General features: G+C 50.2%; 1 protein-coding gene across 6 annotated transcripts in view; it reads left to right on the top strand.

The window, feature by feature from the left end:
- The window catches only part of Scube3 (signal peptide, CUB domain and EGF like domain containing 3), a 35959-nt gene that overhangs the window by 9325 nt on the left and 4205 nt on the right, over positions 1-22429 (top strand). Inside the window, exons 2-22 of one of the 6 annotated variants that reach the window (XM_078020149.1) lie at positions 2130-2252; positions 3518-3643; positions 6201-6335; positions 7236-7358; positions 7536-7652; positions 9912-9959; positions 12191-12307; positions 14032-14154; positions 14596-14712; positions 15344-15469; positions 15752-15868; positions 16011-16115; positions 16388-16504; positions 16823-16981; positions 17202-17417; positions 17736-17897; positions 18103-18270; positions 18794-18955; positions 19359-19556; positions 20480-20632; positions 20758-20837. In XM_078020149.1, coding sequence (XP_077876275.1) covers positions 2130-2252; positions 3518-3643; positions 6201-6335; positions 7236-7358; positions 7536-7652; positions 9912-9959; positions 12191-12307; positions 14032-14154; positions 14596-14712; positions 15344-15469; positions 15752-15868; positions 16011-16115; positions 16388-16504; positions 16823-16981; positions 17202-17417; positions 17736-17897; positions 18103-18270; positions 18794-18955; positions 19359-19556; positions 20480-20632; positions 20758-20837 — 2792 coding nt within the window. Of the gene's footprint in view, positions 1-2129; positions 2253-3517; positions 3644-6200; positions 6336-7232; positions 7359-7535; positions 7653-9911; positions 9960-12190; positions 12308-14031; positions 14155-14595; positions 14713-15343; positions 15470-15751; positions 15869-16010; positions 16116-16387; positions 16505-16822; positions 16982-17201; positions 17418-17735; positions 17898-18102; positions 18271-18793; positions 18956-19358; positions 19828-20479; positions 20633-20757; positions 20838-22429 lie in introns of those variants that run through there. The other 5 variants (XM_040282522.2, XR_013425236.1, XM_078020151.1 and 2 more) reach the window with 5 other exon arrangements.

Here is a 22429-nt window from a genome sequence, read left to right as displayed (position 1 = left end):
AAGGCCTTGCTGGAGAGTGGTAGAGCTGGATTTTAATCTGGGACTGACTGGCCCTGGTGCTTAGGATCTTTCTGGGAGAGTACATTTCTTGGTTCTGTTGTGTCTTCAGCAGTTGGACAAACTGATTCTCCACACAACCGCTTGCCATCTGCAGGGTCCTTCTTTTACGCACTTAAGAACTCTCCTCCATTCTTCCACTTTGGAATGACTTCCAAGGGTGGCTGAAAGGTGGAAACCATGACTGCAGAGCCCAGTTGAGGTTGGGAGTAAGTCCACACTTGTTGGACAAGTTCCAGCATGTAGATCTCTGGGCAGGGTGAATGGTCGCAGGGGAGTAGAAGAGAACTGAAGGACAGAGTGCAGTGCTGAAGAGAAGCCCACAGGACTTGAGGCAGGGTGTTTTGGGGTGCTCTTCCATATTTCATTTCTCTCCTTAGCCCCAGGGTACTTCAGACCTGCCCCATAAGTACTTTGTGAAGCGTGAGAGCAGAGGGCAAATAACCAAAGTTAGAATTTGTGGGTATTTATAAATTAGAGAGGTTACTGATATACCTGTCCATTCAATCAGTAAAAATATATCAAGCACCTTAAGGATTTTGATTCAGTAGGTCTATGATAAGACCTGAAAGTCTGCATTTTAATGAACCCAGGCAATTTTACAGCCCATGAATCACATTTGTAAGTCAGACTACATTGGTTTCAAATCCCACCTCTTTTAGTGGCAGATTGCTATTTCTCGATTATCTTCTATTTTCTAGTTCACAGGTAGAAATAATCTCTTCCATCTTGGATCTTCCCTGTAACATAGGTTCTTCACCCTAGTTGCATGTTAGAATCACCTGGAAACTTTAGAAAAATACTGGTCACCAGTCCCCAGCTCAGGTTAATTGGCCAGAATCTCTAGGGGCTTGGGCTTCTCCTAGGGGATGCACACTGATGTTCAGCCAGCATCGAGAACCCTCATCTGTCTCTAATGCTCCTGGCATCTACCCCATCCTTCCTCATGTTACTGTGTCCTTTTGGCTGATCTGAGTCACCTGTGAGCTTCCACAGCCCTCAGTATGTTTACTTTCACAAGCTCAACAAAGCACTTTCAACAGGATGAAACATCCTCCCCTATTTCAGTTCAGCTTTATAGGCACCATGATATTGCCCTGGAGGTTAGAATCTTTTGCTCATAGGCTCTTTCCTAGGTGCTCTCTTAACCATCCTCATTTTTTTTAAAAAAAAAAAATTTTAGTTGTTGATGGACCTTTATTTAATTAATTAATTGATATGCAGAGTGCCAAGGATCAAACCCTGTGCCTCACACATGCTAGGCAAGCGCTCTACCACTGAGCCACAATCCCAGCCCACACCATCCTCATTTTTGCCAGACCTGGAATGGCCTCTTCCTTTAGGAAGCTCTGTGTGTCATGCCTATCGTTAGAAGACTTGGAGAACTAACAGTGGTGGGATGTGTGGACCTGCCTGGGTCAGCTGGAGAGCCAAGAGGGCTGCCCTTACCAGGGCAGCTTCAGGTTCCTAGTGCCAGCCCTGCCAGTTTCTGGTTCATCTGCTGTTGGCCATACAGGGGCCAAGCAGAATCTTCTGGGGTGGGCTTTCCTTCCTGTCATGGTGGGCAAGTGGAATCTGGCCTGGTCTAAAGCAGAGTTGTGAGGCAGAGGAGGATCCCTCAGATACCCCATCTCCCTTTCTTCCTCCTCTAATTGCCAGTGACCACTGGACACTGCCACCTTCCTAGAGGCCACTGTCCCCATGCCTTTATCTTCCCCCTTACCCTAAACCTGCTCCTAAAAAAGGTACTAACTCACCCTAGGTTATTTCTAATTGTGTTAAATGTGTTTAGCCAGTCTAAAGGGTTTTTATTTGTTTTTAAATAGGAGCGTTTCAAATGACAGAGTTCAGCTGTCACTGTGGATTAGGTATTTTTTAGGGCAGTGGGGTTTCTTTCTGAATTCCCAAAATTAGAGTCTTCCCTCTCTGAAATCACAGGGATGTAGGAAAACATATGTGCAGAGGCACTGGTTCTGTCTTAGAGGGGTTTTACCCTTGGGAAACCCACCTTCAAGACACACCTTGAGAGGCACTGGCAGAGGGTCTCATGTGCCCCACTTTGCCCCTGCCAGATGTGGATGAGTGTGTGGAGGGGACAGACAACTGCCACATCGACGCTATCTGCCAGAACACCCCGCGGTCCTACAAGTGCATCTGCAAGTCTGGCTACACAGGGGACGGCAAGCACTGCAAAGGTGAGACATGGATCATAGAAGGGGGACCTGTGGGAGAAGAAACCAGTGCCATTGCCCTCAGCTGGCCACACTGCATTACCCCCAGGCCTGAAATCCCCACTGGCCAAAGGTGGGTGGCTGCATCTTCCCAGAGGAGGCACGGTGTTCTAATTTGCACCAAGACACCATATGGACTAGCTAAGCCTCCAGTGGGAATAGTTCACAGTCACTTAACTGATTGGGACTGAGGTTCCCTGGATCTGGATTCTCCAACTTTAGACCTTTACACCAGACCCACAAAGGGTGGAAACAACAGTGTACCCCGGGAAATTTATGCTGCAAACAGATCTTCCCCATAATTAAAGCAATCCAAACTGAAGTAGCCTTGGGATATTATTTTAAATTTACAACCTTCAATATAGGTGAGTCTTCAAAGGACAAGGAACATTTGTTAATTCCTGCTGGCATTATAAATTGAAAAGTACAGTGGTCTCTCAGTATCTGTGGGAGAATGGTTCTAGGACTCCCACAAGGTTACCAAAATTTGAAGGTGTTCCTGTCCCTTATATCAAATGGCATGGGTATTCAAATGTAACCTATATAATCCTCCTGGATACTTTTAAATCATTTCTAGTTTACTTATACTATTTAATGTAATGTTACTGCTATGTAGATAGCATTTCTGTTGTCTTATTTAGCACACAGTAACAAGAAAAACCTCTACATACTTAGTACAGATATAGCTTTTTTCTTTAAATATTTTTGATCCATGTTTCATTGAATTTGTGGACATAGGACCCATGAACACCGAAGGCTGACTGTAATTTTGTTATACCTAACAGGACTCTTAAATGATATTTATACCTCTTGACTCAGGGATTTTATTCTTCGGGATTTATCAAAGAAAATTTAAGTAAAATAATATATAGGTGAAGATGTTATTTGATGTATTATTTATGTTGGTATAATAAATGAAAAAAATTAAATGCCTAATAATGGAGAAAAATGATTAAGACATTATGATGCAGCAACACAATGGAATATTCTGTAACCATATACAGTGGTGATTAGAAAGATGGGAAGGAGACATGTGAAATGCTTATGCCTTAGGTTGAGATGAAATTAGCAAAATGGTTTGCAGGCTATGAATGTAACCATGTAAACACAGACATACAAGAGAAGGTTATATTAAAAAAAAAAAAAAAGCAACCATAAGACTGAGCCCAGGGATGGTCAGTGGGGACACTCAGATGGGTTCAGCTGTCTCAGCTTCTCCTTTCCCACAGACGTGGATGAGTGCGAGCGAGAGGACAATGCAGGCTGTGTGCATGACTGTGTCAACATCCCTGGTAACTACAGATGCACCTGCTATGATGGATTCCACCTGGCACACGATGGACACAACTGTCTGGGTGAGCAAGGGAGCGGGTAAGAGGGATGTCTTTTTGGGAAAAGCCTTTCTCATGCAAGGAGGAGAAAAGTAACCAAAAAGAGCTGCATTCCACCAAAAGAACAAGGCCAGCCTCCCCTTTGGAACTAACTGGTCACCAAAGATAAAATAGTCCTGCTCTGACTGGTTGAAGAACGTCAGAGGAGATACTGCTAGAAAATGCTCTCAGGCAAGGTCGAGGAGATGAAAAGAGTGGATTTGGGTAAAGCAGTAGGTGATGCAGGCGAAAGATCTTATCTTACTACCTGTGGGGACTTGGGCAAATGATCTAGGCTCTAGGAATCTCAACTTCGTCATCTCCAAAGGTTGCCAGGAGGATCATCACAACAGTACATGTGTAAAGAGCCTTGTACAATCCTTAACACATAGCAGATACTCAGTAAACAGGAAGAATGTCACTGCTGATGAGAAGGACAATGCTGTGCTGGGTGCGTCTGGTTTTCTCCCAGCTCTTCCTGTACTCTCCAGTCTCCCCCTGTCCTCACTGCTGAGACCTCCATCTGACCTGATCTCCTTGTTCAGGAGCTGGATCAGAGATAGAATCTCTAGGGAACTGAACTCCAATTCTGTCTCTGTCATTTCAAAAAAGTTACTGGGACCAAATTAAGATTCTTTCCCAAATAAAACTCTGAAGACGAGAGCATAAAAGAATTTGAGATCTGAATTCAGGGGTCTTCTCCCAAATTCTCTCTCTGGTGCCAAGTCAGAAACAGGGCACTGGAAGCATAGAGGAGCAGGAAGAGAAGCAAGAAGATTGGTGCCCAGAAAAGCAGTCTGAACTGGGCCCCTCCACCTGATCCAACAAATGGATGTCGAGGTCCTGGGCCTGGGGAGCCTCCGCACTATGGAGCTGTCTCAGCCAGCACAGCCACCCTCACACCCAGGCTCTGGATGTCTCCTCCCACCCAGGCCTCCAGACACAGGGCGCTAGGGAATCCTTCTCCAATCAGATCCCCTCTCCTCTAACTTCATCTCTCAGGAAAGGGCCTCCTTTCTCCTCTGCCCAATCACCCTGAGGGACTTCTTTGGGATTCCTTTGAGAAGGGAAGCTGTGACATTTAGGGAGGACAGGGAGGCACCTACCGGACTGTGAACATCAGCTTCTGAGTGCTCTGTTCCCTTTAACCTTTCTAAGCTCCTGATTCTTACCAAGTCTCATTTCCTTATAAGTATTTCGGGGGGAACCAACCAAAGGGACAAGAGAGTGAGTAGGTATTGAGAGAGTTAGAGGAGCAAAGGTCTATTTAAGATTACATAAGTTGCAACTCTACCTTTGACTCTTAGGGAAACTCGGGAAAGATGTCCATATCCTAGGCCTCAGTTTCCCCAAAGAGAAATAGAACTTGGCTAAAGTAACAAAGCCACAGGTTGGAATAGAAGGGAGCACATAGCACAGAATGTAGGATGGGGCAAGATCAAGAAGAGAGGGATGGGATGTAGCAAGAGATGGGACAGAAACAGGGACAAAGCAAAGCAAAGTGTACCTCCTTAGCTTTTCCAACAGGTTCATCGCTCAGACAAGAGCCAGCTGGATCTGAGTCCCTCTGTCCTTGGCCAGAAGGAGAAGGGAGGATTTCAGGACCCAGGGAGAGAGAATTGGAAGGACAAATGACATCCCCAGGAGCTCAGATTCTAGCTGCTCTATTTGGCATCCAATCTCCCTGATGTTTCCTGGACCAAGGCTAACTAAGAAGGGCTGTGAAGTTGGGAGGCAGTAGCTAGCATAGACATGGAGTCACGGTGTTGAAGTGGGTGCCCCAGGAAGAGCCTGGATCTAGGACCATGGGTGGTGATTTGGGGGTGAGAGCCTACTGTTCCCCTTCCACCATCTAGGGTGTGGCTTGGCGGCTCTCCCCCACCATCCTTCCCTGCCAAACTGCCAGACTTTGTTTTGTTAAACCAAAATAGGAGAAAGGCTAAGGAATATGGCAGCAAGCCCAGGCATGGAGGAGGGGAGAAAGGACGGGGCTGTGGCATGTCCACATAAATGATCCCCACCCCACAAGGAGTTGAGGCTCAGCCGCCTTTCCCCACTCTGTCCCTCCAACCTCAGCACCATGGCCATAGTTCTTCCTGAACACAGAGCTATTTCCAGGTTCCCCAATTCTATGGCTGCTCCTCATGACCAGCTACTACATCTGGTTACCTCTCCCTGACCAATGTGACCAGACTTCATCCTTTATCACTGTTGCTCTGGCTCTGGCTCCTTCCCCGCCCTCAGACCCAGTTTCCGTAGTGAAGGTGAGGGAGTCCAGTGTGGGCCTCAGTGAGCCCGGGTCAGTTCCTCCCACCCCACACATTCCCTTAGTTCCTTCCACCTCTGTCCTCTTAGAGAGGCTCTTCACACTCTGGAACATAAGCTGTCAAGGGAGTGAGAATTGTCTGGCCCAAGGCTGGGCGTATTGAGAGAGTGGGGTTGGGTTCCTAAGACTGTGCTCAACCCTTGGTGCTGAAGTCCAGGGGCACACCCAGACCCTGGCTTGCATTCCGTGGCCCCACTGATTACCTTTCTTGCCTAGATGTGGATGAGTGTGCTGAGGGCAATGGTGGCTGTCAGCAGAGCTGTGTCAACATGATGGGCAGCTATGAGTGTCACTGCCGAGAAGGCTTCTTCCTCAGCGACAACCAGCACACCTGCATCCAGCGACCAGAAGGTCAGCCCATGCCTGACCTCTGCCCACCCCCTGGGTCTGTCTACCCTCCCTTCTCAACTCTGCCAGCTCCTTCTTCTTTGTCCCTCCACTCGGTCATACCCAAGGGCTCCATGGACAGATACTGTATTAGAGAAAAATTCTGGGGGAATTATTTTGGGGCTGGCATCAGTATGAGATTGAGGCTACTTTGGGGTTAGCTTAGGACCAGACCTGAGGTGGCTGTTATTTCTAACTGTAGGCATTCAGGTTTGTCTACTCATGTATGAGGGCCTCACCAAAGCCTCTTCCTTGGCCTGGACTGAGAAGGGCAAAACAGAGTGGGATATATGTTGTCTACTTCTGTGGCTCATTTCTCACTGGTCTGCAATATCCTGAGGGCAGGAACCATGTCTGATTCATCTTTGTATCCCATACTGCCCTGCATGTAGTAGGATATTAATAAATGTTTGTGGCATAGTAATTTTCTCTACCAGTTACTTCCTATTCACATTTTAGATCTGATTATTATTTATCTTCTTCCCAGTTTCAATGTAAGCCCTTTTGAGGGAAGAGATCTTATCTTAGATTTTCTAGGTGCTTCTTAAATCCCCTGAGTCTCTGGCACCATGCCAGACAACTGTTAGACACTGTTTTGGCTTTTTGAAAGACAAGGTGATCACATAGGTGTCTCTGGGGTGGCTTTCAATAGCTTTAACACATTATTCGGAACAGCTCAGCTCTGCTCCTTAGCACCCGCTCTGTGGGCAGGACAGGAGGCTCAGGCGTAGAGGCAGTCCTTCTGTGTTGCAACACCAGGGGAACCCTCCTAGTCTCCTAGCCCCCACGGCTCCTTTCAGTTTCATCCTGTCTAGACATCCAAGGGTACAGAGCATTCACCCCTCTCCTCTTCCTTTTTAGAAGGAATGAACTGCATGAACAAGAACCATGGCTGTGCCCACATTTGCCGGGAGACCCCCAAGGGGGGTATCGCCTGTGAATGCCGTCCTGGCTTTGAGCTCACCAAGAACCAGCGGGACTGTAAATGTAAGATGATTAGGATGGGGGTGGGGGGAAGAAGAAACAAAAGAGGAGGGTGTGCAGCCTCATCAGCAGGGAATATGGGAGAGAGAAATTGAAAAGGGGACAGGTTCCCATGTTGTGGAGAACTGTGGTACCCAGAGAGAAGCAATCTGACGGGTGTCCTTCCCTCTTTGTGCACAGTGACATGCAACTATGGTAATGGTGGCTGTCAGCACACATGCGATGACACAGAGCAGGGTCCCCGGTGCGGCTGCCATGTCAAGTTTGTGCTCCATACCGACGGGAAGACATGCATCGGTGGGTGAGGCCAGGGGAGGATCAGTCTACTGTGATGGGGGGTGTGGGAGCCCGTGGGAACCAGAGAGTGGGGGAGTACAGAGTGAACACAGAGTGACTGGGGAGGGAATGAAGGCCAGCAATGCCAGGTCTAGTGAGGGACAACTCAATGAAGGGCTCATGTGATCCTCTCCCCTCCTTAACCCACTGGTTCCACCACCCTCCCCGGAGCCTCATCACCCCCTTCCTCCCAGATAAAGTATCGCCAAACTGGGGCTCCTTAGCAGAGGTGCTTGTTGGCCCAGGATGTGATAGAGAAAGGAGAGGAAATGGGGAATCCGCTGATTAGGCCTAACCAGAAGGCCTGTTGGAAGCGTGGTGAGATGGAGCTATCAAAGCCTCCCAGCCCTGGGCTGACTAATGGGGTTTCCTAGCGCAGGTATCTTCTTCCTCTTTATCCTTTGCCTCCTCACTCCTGCAAATACCCTTTCTGCTCCCCTCGCCGACTGCCTCACTCTGTTTTCCTTCTCTTCTGGTTTCCAACATCACCCCTCTCAGCTCTGCCTGTAGCCCTCCCACTCCTTACCCAGTTGGGCCTTCAATCTCTCTCGCCCTGGTTTGAGGATTTTTTTTTGGTTTTTGTTTGTTTGTTTGTTTTTTTGTAGTTGGACACAATACCTTTGTTTTATTTATTTATCTTTATGTGGTGCTAAGGATCAAACCCAGGGCCTCGCACACGCTAGGCGAGCGCTCTACTGCAGAGCCACAACCCCAGCCCCGATTTGAGGGTTTTTTGTTTGTGATGCTGGAGATCAAGCCCAGGGCCTAGTGCATGTCTAGACAAGTACTTTACTGCAGAGCTGTACCCTGTCCCTCAGGGCCCTTTTAATGCCTGAATCTCTCTTCCTGAACTCCCAGGCCCTACTTTATGTATCTCCAGGTACCTAGATGAACTTAGTTCCTTAAAATTAACTCCTAATCCCCCAAGACTTTAGTGTTGACAAGATGACAGGAGAGGTGTTCACTTGGAGAAGTGCCAGATGATAGGGAAGCGCTTTGGCTGGGTCCCGAGCCAGGCAGGGGTGAGCTCACTCTGTGGGCATAGGGTATTTATGGGGGGCTGTGCATTGGTGGGCTACAGCAACAGGCTGGGGAGGGGAGGTGTGAACACAGCTGTGTGCACTCATGTATGTCAGAGATGTGACATTCAGCTTAAGAACCAGACTTTCCCCCACCCCACTCCAGACACCTGTCCTCTTCACAGGGGAGCAGATGGTCCTCACAGGGTTCCCTCAGGCATCTGCAGCAGAGACTTGCACGCACAGTCCTAAAGTGCTTCTGTAATTGAAAACTCTCCTGTCACATGTTTCCCTCTCAATCAACTCTCCAAAATCCCTTAAACATGTTTAGGTATCAATGTTGTATTTTCTGGCCTGTTCTAGCTCCTTATGTATTCTCCTCCCATAGGTCTAATTCTTCCATTTTCTAAACTTTCCACCACCCCTGGACACATCCACAAATCCCCACATCCCCAGAGTCTCCCAAAAGAAACTGCAAGAGGTTCCTAAAGAAAAGAAATGGGTCAGAGTTCAGGGCCCATGCATATGAGTTCTGGATCTCTCTCTGTTTCTTTCACTTCAGATAGTCCTGGACATGGCTGCTTTTGAAAATACCCTTATTAAGCTTGAGCTCTTCTCTAATCCAAGATCCACTCCACCATCTGGGCCATGGCCAAGTGAAACAGAAGAGAGCAAACGAAGCTGTTCTAGGGTTTTCAGTTGTGTTCTTTCCTAGTCCCTCTTCCTCTGCTCCACTAGAACTTATTTACCTTGCCCGGTATCTCCTGTTTCTAACCAGTCTTCGTAGGAGGAAATGTCATTGTCTGGGGCCATCAGGATATTCAGCTTTGGTGGGGAGACTGAGAGGGCCGCCAAGTTGAGCAGAAAGGCTGGGAACCCTTTGGGATTTGGGGTTTCGCTCTAAGATTTGATGCTGCATGCCAGCTTTGCCTTTGGCATGCCATGTGGTGTTGGGCCCACAGTTGCCCCTATTTGAGACTCAGTGTCTCAGTTTTCTAGTCATTTGGTGAGAGCGTGGCTTCGTTGAGGATCCCAAGCAGGACAAGGCTGAGAACTGAGGCTGTCATAGGGGGGCCTCAGAGCTCGCCATCCAGGGCCAGACTTTTGGGCTTATAGGGTGGAGGAGTGGGTGGGAAGGGGTCTGGGGCCCACTGTGGCTCCTGCCCCGCCATCTAAACAGCTTTTTTACAATGTCAAACAGGGGAAAGGCGGCTAGAGCAGCACATCCCCGCTCAGGCCGTTTCTAATGGTAAATATGTCTGCTCTCTCCGCTTGCTCTCACTGGCTTGCTAGGGGAAGGGCTAACCCGCTGGGGCTCCCACTAACTGCATGCCCATTGAGCCCAGTCTAACTGGGCCCCAGCTGCCAGCAGGTTCCCTGGCAGCCTGGGTCCTGGACCTGTCAGGTGACAGGAAACCCCAATCCTTAAGAACTGGCTCAGGAAGCTTCACGTTGGTCTTGTCTTCCTCTGTTTCAGTCACTCTCCTTCTCTCCTTCTTGTGTTCCTTGCCCCCCGTCCCTCATCTTCTAACAACACCACACCTCCTTCCCAGCCATCTGCGTGCCTATGAAAAGAGCTGTCCAGATCCATTTTACCCATCATGCCCACCATGCCACTTGAGATAGGGGTGGTAGGATTCGATGCCATCCGCTTCTTGGGGCACCTGTCTTGGGTTCTTAGCCCCTGGTTTACAGTCCCAGCATTACTCAATATTGTCTGCTCCATAAGGTTAAGAGCCTGGCATCAGAGTTCAATCAGAGCGAATCTGAATGCTGGCTCTGCCACTTTCCAGCTCTGTGACCTCAGGCAAGCTGCCTTCCTTCCTCTCTGATCCTCAGTTCACTCCTCTATAAAATAAGAGGATAGCAGTGATCAAGATGGTGTGTGTGTACGGCATCTAGTAAGCACTGGGGGCAGAGTAAGCACAGGTAATTTGTGGTTTTGTGACCTGGAGAGCCACAGGTGAGGCTACACCATACTGCTCTGAGCAATACCATCCTGTGGAGGTAGACAGCCCTCTTGGTCTAGTCTGGGATGGACATCGTGCAGCTCTGCTGCCCCCATCCTGGATCCTTCAGTGTTCCCCCCTCCCTGATCCAGGGCTTGGTGGGCCACTATGCCAAGAGCACTCTTGGAAAGAAGGCTGAGCTTGGAGTCGGAACTCAAGTTTTCTCCAGGTTCCTTGAGGGAATGACACAGAGGAGATCCCATTGTGCTGCTCCTGGTCATAGGCATTTGCAGGACCAAGACATGGCCATGGACTCACAGATAGAGGCTGGCTTCTCCTGGAGCCCTGGCCTTGCTGTTCTTCTTGGTGACAGGGTGGGGCCCAAATGTTTGGAGTCAGATTCAAGAAGGTAGCAGCACTGCCCTGTGCTTTTCTTATGAGTTCCCAATTCTGCAAACAACTCTCCTCTCTCCTAGCAGAGGCCTTGGGATTCTCTAATGGGAGAACTGTAGGCACCCAGAGGATGGCTCCACACACCCCTCAGTCCCTGGCTCAGGCTTTTGACTATTAGAACTAATGGTTTTTCCTTGGACTCACCTGCTGTTTAAACCTGTTTTTCTCCTGCACTGAATTCAGAAAAAAAGGAAGAGTGCCCCATCCACACTCCCACAGCCTCTCAGCAAAGAGAAAGCTCACCAGCCAGGAGCGAGCAATGCAAGACACTTAGTGGAATAGGGGTGGGGTTTTGTCCAGCTCTGAGGTGTTCTTATTCTTTCACCTCCCTTTTCACATCCTTTCTTCTCTGAGGTCTTTTTCTCCTTTTGTCCCCTATCCTCTCCTGCACATTATTTCCCCATTAGGAAAGTAAAACCACCCCAGAATAGCCAGTGATGTCCATCTGGAACTAAAAAGAGGGCTTGGGAGGAGGTGAAGGCAAATGGCCCAGTATGTGCTGTCTCCTTGGAAGCTGGGCTGTCCTGAAACTGGGTCTTTTTCTTAAGACAGCTGGGTGGGGAGCAAGAGGAGGTGAATTGATGGGCACCCCTCAACTGTCTTAGGAATCTCACACTCACTCTTCGCAGTCCAGTAAGATTGTCCACCCGCCCCACCACGACCCCCCTCCCCACCACTAAGAGATGGTTCAGAGGAAAGAGAAGGAGATTCCTGTCCATCCCTTCTGTTCCCTGGTGGCCAGAACCACCCCCTGCTTAGCTCCCATCCCTCCTGCCCCCCTCCTCCACCCCTCAGCACATTCCTGCCTGACAGCTCTGGCTTGTACCTGCCTCACTGCTGTCCACCTTGTTTCAATCAAGTAGGGGGCAGGGAAGTGGACTGCTTGGCTGCACTTGAGGGGCTGGGGGTTGGGAGTGATGGGAGGAAGGGGGCTGGAGCCTCCACCGGGTGCTCCTGCTAAAGCACAGGGTTGGGGGGCAGCCAAGGCTTACCCTCTGGCCTCTGAGCTCTCCACTATCTTGAGTTTGGGACTCCAGGCCAATAATCCCATTACCACCCCCACCTCCCTCCTAAACAGAGACCTGTGCTGTCAACAACGGGGGCTGCGACAGTAAGTGCCACGATGCTGCGACTGGTGTCCATTGCAGCTGTCCTGTGGGCTTCATGCTGCAGCCAGATAGGAAGACCTGCAAAGGTAAGGGCTGCGAGAGGACGAGAGGCACGGAAACCTTTGGTAAGGGGCTGAGGTTGGTGCCAGAGAAGCTATTATGGGACATACCCTCCCCTCCTCCTCAAAGTCCTTCTTATAAGGAACCCACGACAAGGCTAAAGGTTGTGTCCTGTCCACATTTCCCAACTCAGCTCAAGGGGCGTAAAAGTGCAGCCAGTTCCTCAGTGCCCTCCGCCTCTGCCCCCATTATTGCCTGCTCCCATCCCCAGCCCGTGGGTTCCAGCTGTTCACATTTGTCCCTGGGCTGGAAGGACATTCGAGACCTGCGCATGAGATCACAGGTGTATTCATATCTTAATCCACATCCTCAGATCTTCTCAGGGGGCTCCAGGGAGATGATCTGGGCCCTTAGAAAGGCTGTACTGGCCAAGGGAGAAGAGGTTAGCAGCTAGGCGCACGGATGCCTGGCTACTGTGATGGGATCCTTGCTCTGCCCCTCCAAGTGCTGTGATCCTGGGCAGGTCACTTCATGGTACTGTGCCTCAGTTTCCCCATATACTCTCCTCATAGATGTGTTTTGAGGATTAAATGAGTTATTTTATACAAATGGAGCTTGGAATATGGCAAGCACTTTATGTAGCTGTCATTACAGTATGATTTCCTATAATGTCCATTCTGCTTCCCCTTCTTTTAATTAGCCAGGCCTGGGGAAGGATATAGGAGCTGGAGGAGAAAAAGGGAAGGCAGCCATATTGAAAATAATCATTCATCAGGTCTATGTCCCCTAGTCACATGGAGTCGCACTGGAAGGAGTTCTGGGATCCTTCTTTGTGTCTTTTGGCCCAACAGCTGTGAGAGGAGGGGGGTGGGCTGGGGCAGCAGGTCAGCCAGCCAGAGTTGAGAGGTTTCCTGCTGGGAAGGACTGTTGACAGGTATGCTGAGAGTGAAGTGGAAGGCTGCCCTCCCTGCCCCCTCCCCCGCAAGGAGGGGTGGGTAGCCTGGGTCCTGTCTGCCACCAGCTTGGGGAACTTGACCTCAGGAAGGAAGCTGCTCACCCACCCCCCTTTCCCTCTCTAGTGCTGAAAGCCGCCTCAGGCCTGAGTCTCTCCAGACCTCTCTCAGTCCAGCCCCCTGCCTGGCCCCCGCCCTCCCCCATCAACTACCAGCCTTACTGGCTCTCCTAGAAGTCCTCCCCGCCTGGCCTCTTTCCCAGCTCCTCCTCCCCAAAGGCTGTTCCTTTCTAGTGAGTCCTTTTTGACTCTGCACCTCTCCTTGGTCCCACTCAGTGCTCTTGACGGTGTCTTGTGACAGGGCTAGAGGACAGGAATGGGATAACCCTACCCACCAGCCTGCTTGGGAACATCTTCAGGGGCATGGGTTAGTCTGCTGGTCAAATGCCCACCTGCTCCAGGCAGCTCCCTTGATTGCCTGATTCTGGATACCAGACACAGTCCCAGAAGAGAGGATGTTACTAAGAGCCTCAGATCCCCTGAATAAGGAGGACACAGGAGGGTGATCCAAGTCAAAAGGGGCAGGCCTAGGGACCTCCTTGATTTTCCTTGTCTCTGTGAGGAAGGGATCTTGTCTCCTTGTTCCCAGCCTTCAACATAGTCTTAAAAAAAATTTTATTTATGTGATGCCAAGGATCAAACCTAGTGCCTCATGCATGCTAGGCAGGTGCTGTACCACTGAGCTACAACCCCGGCCCTCAACATTGTCATTTGTTCTATTATGCCTTGCTTCCCCAGACATAGATGAGTGTCGTTTGAACAACGGGGGCTGTGACCACATCTGCCGCAACACAGTAGGCAGCTTCGAATGCAGCTGCAAGAAGGGCTATAAGCTTCTCATCAATGAGAGGAACTGCCAGGGTGAGCAGACTTGGGCCAAGGTGAAAACCACAGGAGAGGTTCATAGGGTGGGAGAAGCTCGACAGACATTGCAGAGTCTCTGTATCATGCTACAAATTGGCAAATTGTACCCCTCCTTTTGGTGGACCAGCTTCTTAGTGGAATGCACAGTTGGTGAGGAGTGAGGGATAGATTTCACCCCAGTTCATGTCCTTGGTTGAGTATTACCTGCATAACCACTCATGGGCCCAGACTTAAGAGTTCTAGACTCCAAGGTCTCCAAGTAGAAGGGACATCCAAGAGGATGGGTCAGCAGCACTCAGTCACTGCTCTATGGCCAGGCCACGAGTAGACTGTTTCAACTCAAGGGGAAGAGCCAAGGTCCCTCACTTGGGTCCTGTACCTGAGCCAGTGTCATGTGCCCCAAGACAGATTCAGTAGATTATATCCTTGCTTTTCCAGATATAGACGAATGCTCCTTTGATCGAACCTGTGACCACATATGTGTCAATACACCAGGAAGCTTCCAGTGTCTCTGTCACCGTGGCTACCTGCTATATGGTGTCACCCACTGTGGAGGTAAGCCAGGAAGCTTGCATCCCGCTCCCACCCTTTCCTTTCTTGCCTTTTCACCCTCCAATTAAGTGACTGAGGGTCTGCACTGGCTTGTGGCTCATGGGCAGCCTGGGTGCATGTGCCATGTCTGCATCCACTGTGATGAAATGGGAGAAATTAAGACAACTTCTGAAGGTCAGCAGGGAGGTGGGGCATCAGAGAATAGCATCCTCCCTCCCATTTCCATCACCGTTTCGGGATCTCCACCCTCAGCTTCAAAACAACAGCCTCACTGGTAGGTAGGAGTGGAAGCCTTTAAAAAGCTGGTCAGCTTCGCCCCTTCTTTATGGTTCCCTTAGCGACAGAGATAGGGGAGGAGGATTGAGCTCTCCTCAGGCCAGACAACTCTTAAAACATTCTTTTTATTTTAAGAACATTTAACATGACATCTATCCTCTTATTTTTTAAAATGTCTACTAAACAGTATTGTTCATGATAGGCATAATATTGTATTATTATGTCGCTCTCTAGAATTTACTCATCTTGCGTAACTCAAGGAACCCCCAGGCCCTCTCCAAAGCCCTCACTCACTGCCCACACCCTAGCTCCTACTCCGCCCCCACCTTATTTGTCTGTCTGTCTACTCTTCCCGCAGACGTGGATGAATGCAGCATCAACGGGGGAGGCTGCCGATTTGGCTGCATCAACACTCCTGGCAGTTACCAGTGTACCTGTCCAGCAGGCCAGGGCCGACTGCACTGGAATGGCAAGGATTGCATAGGTGCGCAGCGCCCTCTTCTGGCTGGAGTTGGCATTGCAGTTTCGGGGAAGAGTTGAGGTCTTTGTAACAGAGCACCTGGCTGGGAAGGAGTGAAGGGGAAGAGGGTGGAGAATGTAACCCTCTGAGTTAGACATGAATTTCTGGTAAATACTGCCTTCATCAATCTCCACGGACACAGCGGCGTTCTGCACGTAGCTGATTCCCTTCTTCCACATCAGACAGTTAAGGGAGAGGGTGGGAGAGGAATGCACCTGTCTCCTCAGGCCTCTCTCCCCTTCCTAGAGCCAGTGAAGTGTCAGGGCAGTTCTGGGGCCTCAAAAGCCATGCTCAGCTGTAACCGGTCTGGCAAGAAGGACACCTGTGCCCTGACCTGTCCCTCCCGGGCCCGGTTTTTGCCAGGTATATGGGAGGGAGGTACTGAAGGGCTGGAGGTGGGGAGAGAAAAGGTTGGCCTCCCAGCAGTTCTTCTGCTCCCCTGGGATTCTTCCAACCAGAGGGGGCTTGGGGGAAGATCAGAGTGGTGATGGGCCCCTTCTCTCAGAGTCCGAGAATGGCTTCACGGTGAGCTGTGGCACCCCCAGTCCTAAGGCTCCACCAGCCCGAGCTGGCCACCCTGGGAACAGCACCAACTCCAACCACTGTCATGGTGAGCACCAGCCCGGAAGCCCTATTCCCCTCCCCTCCTGTGTCAACCCTTTATTTCTCTTCATTACTTTCTCCTGAGTCTCCTTCTTGGCTTTGTCATTCTCTAGCCCTGTTGCCTCACTCCTTCTGTCCCTAACAACTGATCCCCATATTGCTTTCACAATCCTACTCTAGACAAGTCCCCTGTTTGGCATTCAGCTCTGTAACACCCTCCACAGCAGCCCTCACCCCGGGGGACCCCTATGCTGTACTGAGCTTCTGCCATCCCTCTAGAGGCTGCAGTGCTGTCGGTTAAGCAGCGGGCCTCCTTCAAGATCAAAGACGCCAAATGCCGTTTGCACCTGCGAAACAAAGGCAAAATGGAGGAGCCTGGCAGAATCCTGGGGCCAGGTCTGGACTGGGGACCTCACCTCAATGGGCTTTCTAGCCACCACTCTCCCCATCCCTCCTCTCCTCTGCTTAGTGAGATTTCTTCCAGAAAACCACCAGCACCCTGAACTCTGGACAGAGCAGGAGAAAAAACAATTGTAGGCATAAGACCTAAGGAAGTCCCAGGCTATTCTCCTCTGCCAACTAACTAGTATCCTAGACTAAGAGTTGTCGTTACTGGTACCATCTGTCTGGGTTGGGGTAGAGGTGAGAACTGGGAGGGAGAATTTTCCCTGTCCCCAGAGGGCACCTCTGGAGTTGACAAAACTTCTCCCCCAGGTGGTGCCCCCTGCTCTGACTGCCAGGTCACCTTCATTCACCTCAAGTGTGACTCCTCTCGGAAGGGCAAGGGTCGTCGGGCCCGGACCCCCCCAGGCAAGGAGGTCACCCGGCTCACCCTAGAACTGGAAGCAGAGGTCAGAGCTGAAGAAACTACAGGTGAGACTGGGAACACTGTTATGGGCAGGGCAGAGGTGGGGAAAACCACAGGTCTCACCAGCCAAAGGAAGGGACCAGCCTGTACTAGGGGCAGAACTCGTGTAATGACAAGTCCAGAACTAGTCCCCAAACCTTGCCCTCCTACCTCCAGCCTGTTCTCCCCTGCCCTCCTGCTTATGCCATTCTCTCTTGCTCTCCAACTCGCACCATCCACCGCCAGCTGGTTGCGGGCTGCCTTGCCTTCGACAGCGGATGGAAAGGCGATTGAAAGGATCCCTGAAGATGCTCAGAAAGTCCATCAACCAGGACCGCTTCCTGCTGCGCCTAGCGGGCCTCGACTATGAACTAGCCCACAAGCCAGGCCCGGTATCGGGGGAGCGAGCAGAGCTGGTGGAGGTCTGCAGGCCTGGGCAGCATCGTGCTGGGACCAAGTGTGGTAAGGGAACTTGCTGGGGAGCACGGGAGTGGGGCAGGCCCAGCTTTACAGCCTCAGGTACATTTCTCAAATTATGAGGCAGCTAAGACCCTCCTGCCCACCGTCCTTCCTTCCCCAGTCTCAGGCTAAAATCTAGGACACCAGGCAGGGCCAGCAACTCTCCTGCACACGGATTTGACCTCTCCAGCTCTCTAAGGATTCTGTTTATTAACTTAGCAAAGAGACTCTCCTCAAATCTGGGGGAGTGGGAAAGGGAATCCTAGGCCTGGGGGGTGGGAAATGGAGGGTGGGGCGCTAGCACGGCCGACTCTCCCTCAGTCAGCTGCCCGCAGGGAACGTATTACCACGGCCAGACGGAGCAGTGTGTGCCATGCCCAGCGGGCACCTTCCAGGAGAGAGAAGGGCAGCTCTCCTGCGACCTTTGCCCTGGCAGTGATGCCCACGGGCCTCTTGGAGCCACCAACATCACCACGTGTGCAGGTGCCAGGGGAACAAACAATACAGATTGGGCTAGGGTGGGCACTGGGATGCCCATGGGCATGGGATTTCCCAAAGGGCAGGCCCAGGCTCCAGGCCACTCTCCTAGTTGACATTCTGTTTGTGTGCCTCTGTCCCCTGAGACTGGGGGACCCCATGGGTGACTAAGGACCATCCCCATGAGAATTGGGCCCTTGGTTCATTGCAGGTCAGTGCCCACCTGGCCAACACTCTGTGGATGGGTTCAAGCCCTGCCAGCCATGCCCACGGGGCACCTACCAACCTGAAGCAGGACGGACCCTGTGCTTCCCATGTGGTGGAGGCCTCACCACCAAGCATGAGGGGGCCATCTCCTTCCAAGATTGTGACACTAAGGGTGAGTAAGCTACTCACCCCCCTAGGGGACGCCCTAACCCCAAATACTCAAAAACTGTTTCCAAGTCCCCAGAGCAGACTTGAGTATGCTGCCCTACCACCTTCCCCCAAACAGAAACAGCCCTGCTGCCTGACCAGCCACACTGTCCCTCTCAGGAGCCATCCTGGCATCCACCAGCCCAAGTCTGAGGATAACAAAAAATGAACACTTTCCCTTCTGCTTTGGAGAACTAGTGGCTGATTCCCCACCAGCACTCATTGGGATGAGTTTCCCTATCAGTTCAGCACTATGCTCAGTCTCTGGAAAAAAAAAAGAAAATATTAGTACTGCAGCTAACCATTCTGTAAAACTATTTTCCCTTTGGGCTTAAATTCTGGTATGACTTGGAAAGGTTAAGACCCCGGGAGAACTCTGGAGTCTTCAATCTCCTGATTCACCATGACCAATAGGACCTGCCCACCCTACAACCCGGAGTACCCCTGTGCCTGTCATCTTGATTCTTGCCCCTTCCCTTTGCTTGCAGTCCAGTGCTCCCCAGGGCACTACTACAACACCAGCATCCATCGTTGTATCCGCTGTGCCATGGGCTCCTATCAGCCTGACTTCCGTCAGAACTTCTGCACCCGCTGTCCAGGAAACACCAGCACTGACTTTGATGGCTCTACCAGTGTGACCCAGTGCAAGAGTATGTGGCAGGCCAGCTGTGGGAAAGAGGGTAGAGGCCTGGGAGCAATGGGCAGGGGAAGAAAGGAGGGGTAAACAACAGGAAGCAGAGCTGTGGGTGGATGGACAGGAAAGTTCCCTTCTCCACACCTTTCCAATTCCCCCGGATCTCTAGGCCCGCTGCGAGGCTGAGCCCTGTGGCATCCTTTCCCTAGAAACAGGTAATAGGGAGGCAAAGACAAGTGAAGTGAGAAGGTACTGGCAGGGCAGGAAGGATGGTGGATCCGGAACATGGGAAGTGGATGATGAACTAGAATGAGGCTGCCCCGGGTCTGTTTCTACCTCAGTACTCTTCAGTATCCCCAACCCGATTCCCCATTGACATCCCTTCTCTTTCTCGCTCTATCCACTGGGCTTGGCTGCAGACCGACAGTGTGGTGGGGAGCTAGGTGAGTTCACTGGCTATATCGAGTCCCCCAACTACCCGGGCAACTACCCAGCCGGCGTGGAGTGCATCTGGAACATCAACCCCCCACCCAAGCGCAAGATCCTTATCGTGGTACCTGAGATCTTCCTGCCATCTGAGGACGAGTGTGGGGACGTCCTCGTCATGAGAAAGAACTGTGGGTGGCTACAGAGCTGGGCCAGGGAAGGGAAGTCTGAATCTGGCTGGGAGGGAAATCGAGTTTGGTACAGGAAGAAGTGGGGCAGTAAAGTTAGAGACCCATGAGAGCAAAATTGTGAGGGAAGCCTTAAGGAGTGGAACTAACAAAGGAAAATAGCAGCTTTGGTGGAAAGTAGAGTTAAGAAAGCCAGTGGGTATGCTGGTTCACACCTGGAGTCCCAGAGGCCAGCGAGGCTGACGCAGGAGGATCACAAGTTCGAGTAAATTAGGTAAATTAGAGAGGTCCTAAGCAATTTAGCGAGACCCTATCTCAACTGAGGATATACCTCAGTTGGTAGAGTGATTGCCTTGCATGCACAAGGCCCTGGGTTCAATCCCTAGCACCACAAATAAATAAAATAAAAAGGACTAGGGATATAGCTCAGTGGTAAAGTTCCTTTGTGTTCAATCTCCAATACCAAAAAAATTAAAGATAGAAAGAAAGCCAGCACTGGGGCTAGAACACCAATGCTATTACCTATGTCATTTTCTAATCCTAGCATTTTTGCCATCCATTCACCTAAATGTCAAATTTCATACATTAGGGCTGGAGGTGGAGCAAATTAGTAGAGTGCTTGCCTTGCATGAGTTTGATCCTTAATACTACTAAAAACAAAACACAACACAAAAACACACTCTATGCGAGTGCCTGGACTTAAATAGGCATTGTGGAATGAACTCAGGGTGCAGTGGGAGTGGGGTTATGGCTGTGTGCGTGTGTGTGTGTATGTGCGCGCACGCGTGTGTGTGTGTGTGTGTGTGTGTGTGTGTGTTTTCAGGGGTGGGAGCCTCTGATTCTGCCCACAACTCCATGGCCCTAATTCCAGCAGGGCTTGGGTAGCCTGCCCTGCTGCTCCACTGACCTGCTCCTTGCCTTGCCAGCCTCCCCATCCTCCATCACCACTTATGAGACCTGCCAGACCTATGAGCGTCCCATTGCCTTCACTGCCCGGTCCAGGAAGCTTTGGATCAACTTTAAGACAAGTGAGGCCAACAGTGCCCGTGGCTTCCAGATTCCCTATGTTACCTATGATGGTGAGTGATGGCAGGAGAGCCAGGGAGGTGGGCAAGAAAGGAGAGGCTCATAGGTCTTGGGAGGGAGCCAGGGAAGGAGAATGAGCTCCTACCTTTCAGCCCCTCTCCCTTGATCAACTTTGCAGAAGACTACGAGCAGCTGGTAGAAGACATTGTGCGGGATGGCCGACTCTATGCCTCTGAAAACCACCAGGAGATCTTAAAGGCAAGTGAATACTGACAATGACGACTAACAAAATGAGCATGTGACAATGCGCAGGCAACATGCTAAGGGCCAATGTGAATATTTGCAATTGATACACACAATAGCTCTACAAGGTAGGTGGTTTCATCATTGCAAATGAGGAAACCGAGGCACAGAGTTAAAGAACCTGCCCTTGGGAAAGCTGTCTGCACTGTCACCCAGACTCCATTACACCTAAGGGGAAAGGTGGAAGATAAAGAGAAGGCTAAGAGAAGAAATATCTCCTATCTTTGCCACCAAGGATACAGGAAAAATTATTTCTGTACTTAATTGCTCTTACAGAAGCCCCTTCCTCCCTTTACCGTCCCCACTCCCACAGAGAAGCAGCAGGTTAGCACACCTCTGTCAGGATCAATTCATAGATAGACAGATATCTTTTGTGTGCATATGCTAGGGATTGAACCCAGGGCCTTTGCTCTACCACTGAGCCACATCCCCAGCCCCTATGTATCTGTACAGGAAAAGAAATATTTCCAACACTGAAGAATAGACCAGAAATTTTGGGTCAGGGGATCTAAATTTGAAAACATCTTACTACAGTCTAGTTGTACAATCATGCTTCATTAGTCATCACTGCAAAAAAGTTCTGTCTTTATTAGTAGTAATATAATTTGTATTATCAGTAACATAATTTTATATTATCATTGAGATAAAATATGAAAAATCTAAAACTTGTGATGAAAAAACTTCAAGGAGTATAATTTTAGCAATACTTTTCAAATATTCTTTATGCATCTGAACCATTATTTCAAATCAGATATACTATGGAAAACCAGTTCCATAGTATAAGTATGTGCATAAGTAGCACAGCTATTCTGATCAAAGTGGTTAGAGAAACCAGTGAATGTAGTAGAAAGAACACCGGCCTAGGGGCCAGGTCATCTGAGTTCCAATGCCCAGTGCCTGGCATTTACCAGGCTCCACACATGTCACAGATGGTGGGGGCAGTCAGGAAAAGCCTCTGAGGAGAAGAGACTCCTGAATGAGATCAAGGGAATACCCATTAGAAGACCAGGGAGGAATATTCCAAGCTAAGGAGCAGTTTGGCATGTTTAAGAACCTAAGAAGGCCAGTGTGGCTCCACGTGGTGAGGAAGAATAGAGGAGGAGAGCGGGGCACAGATCACATGTAGCCAATGTGCTATGAAGGGACTTGGCTTTTACACAAGTGATAAAAGCCAGAGGGGCTAAGGGTGTAGCTCAGTGGTAGAGCAAATGCCTAGCATCCAGGAAGACTTTGGTTTGATCCCCAGCACTGAGAAAAGAAAAAATTGGCCAGGTGCGATGGTGTGCTCCTGTAGTCCCAGCTTCTTAGGAGCTTGAGCCAGGAGTTTGAGAATAGTCTGGACAATATAGTGGGACCCTCATCTCAAAAACAACCAACCCAGAGAAGTGTTTCAAATAGGAAAAGGATCAATCAAACACCCGCAAAGTCAGTGTGGGGAAAACGGTCCATGGAGGGTCAAAGGTAGGAGGGTCAAAGCAAGGAGACCAGTTAGGAAGGTGAGAAGCGGTCAGACCCTAGATATTTTGAAAGTAGAGGCAACAGGATTT

The sequence above is a fragment of the Ictidomys tridecemlineatus genome, chromosome 8, assembly GCF_052094955.1.
Source record: "Ictidomys tridecemlineatus isolate mIctTri1 chromosome 8, mIctTri1.hap1, whole genome shotgun sequence".
Classification (NCBI taxonomy): Eukaryota; Metazoa; Chordata; class Mammalia; order Rodentia; family Sciuridae; genus Ictidomys; species Ictidomys tridecemlineatus.
Note: the sequence above shows the minus strand (reverse complement) of the source record. Positions and strands in the feature narration are given on the sequence as shown.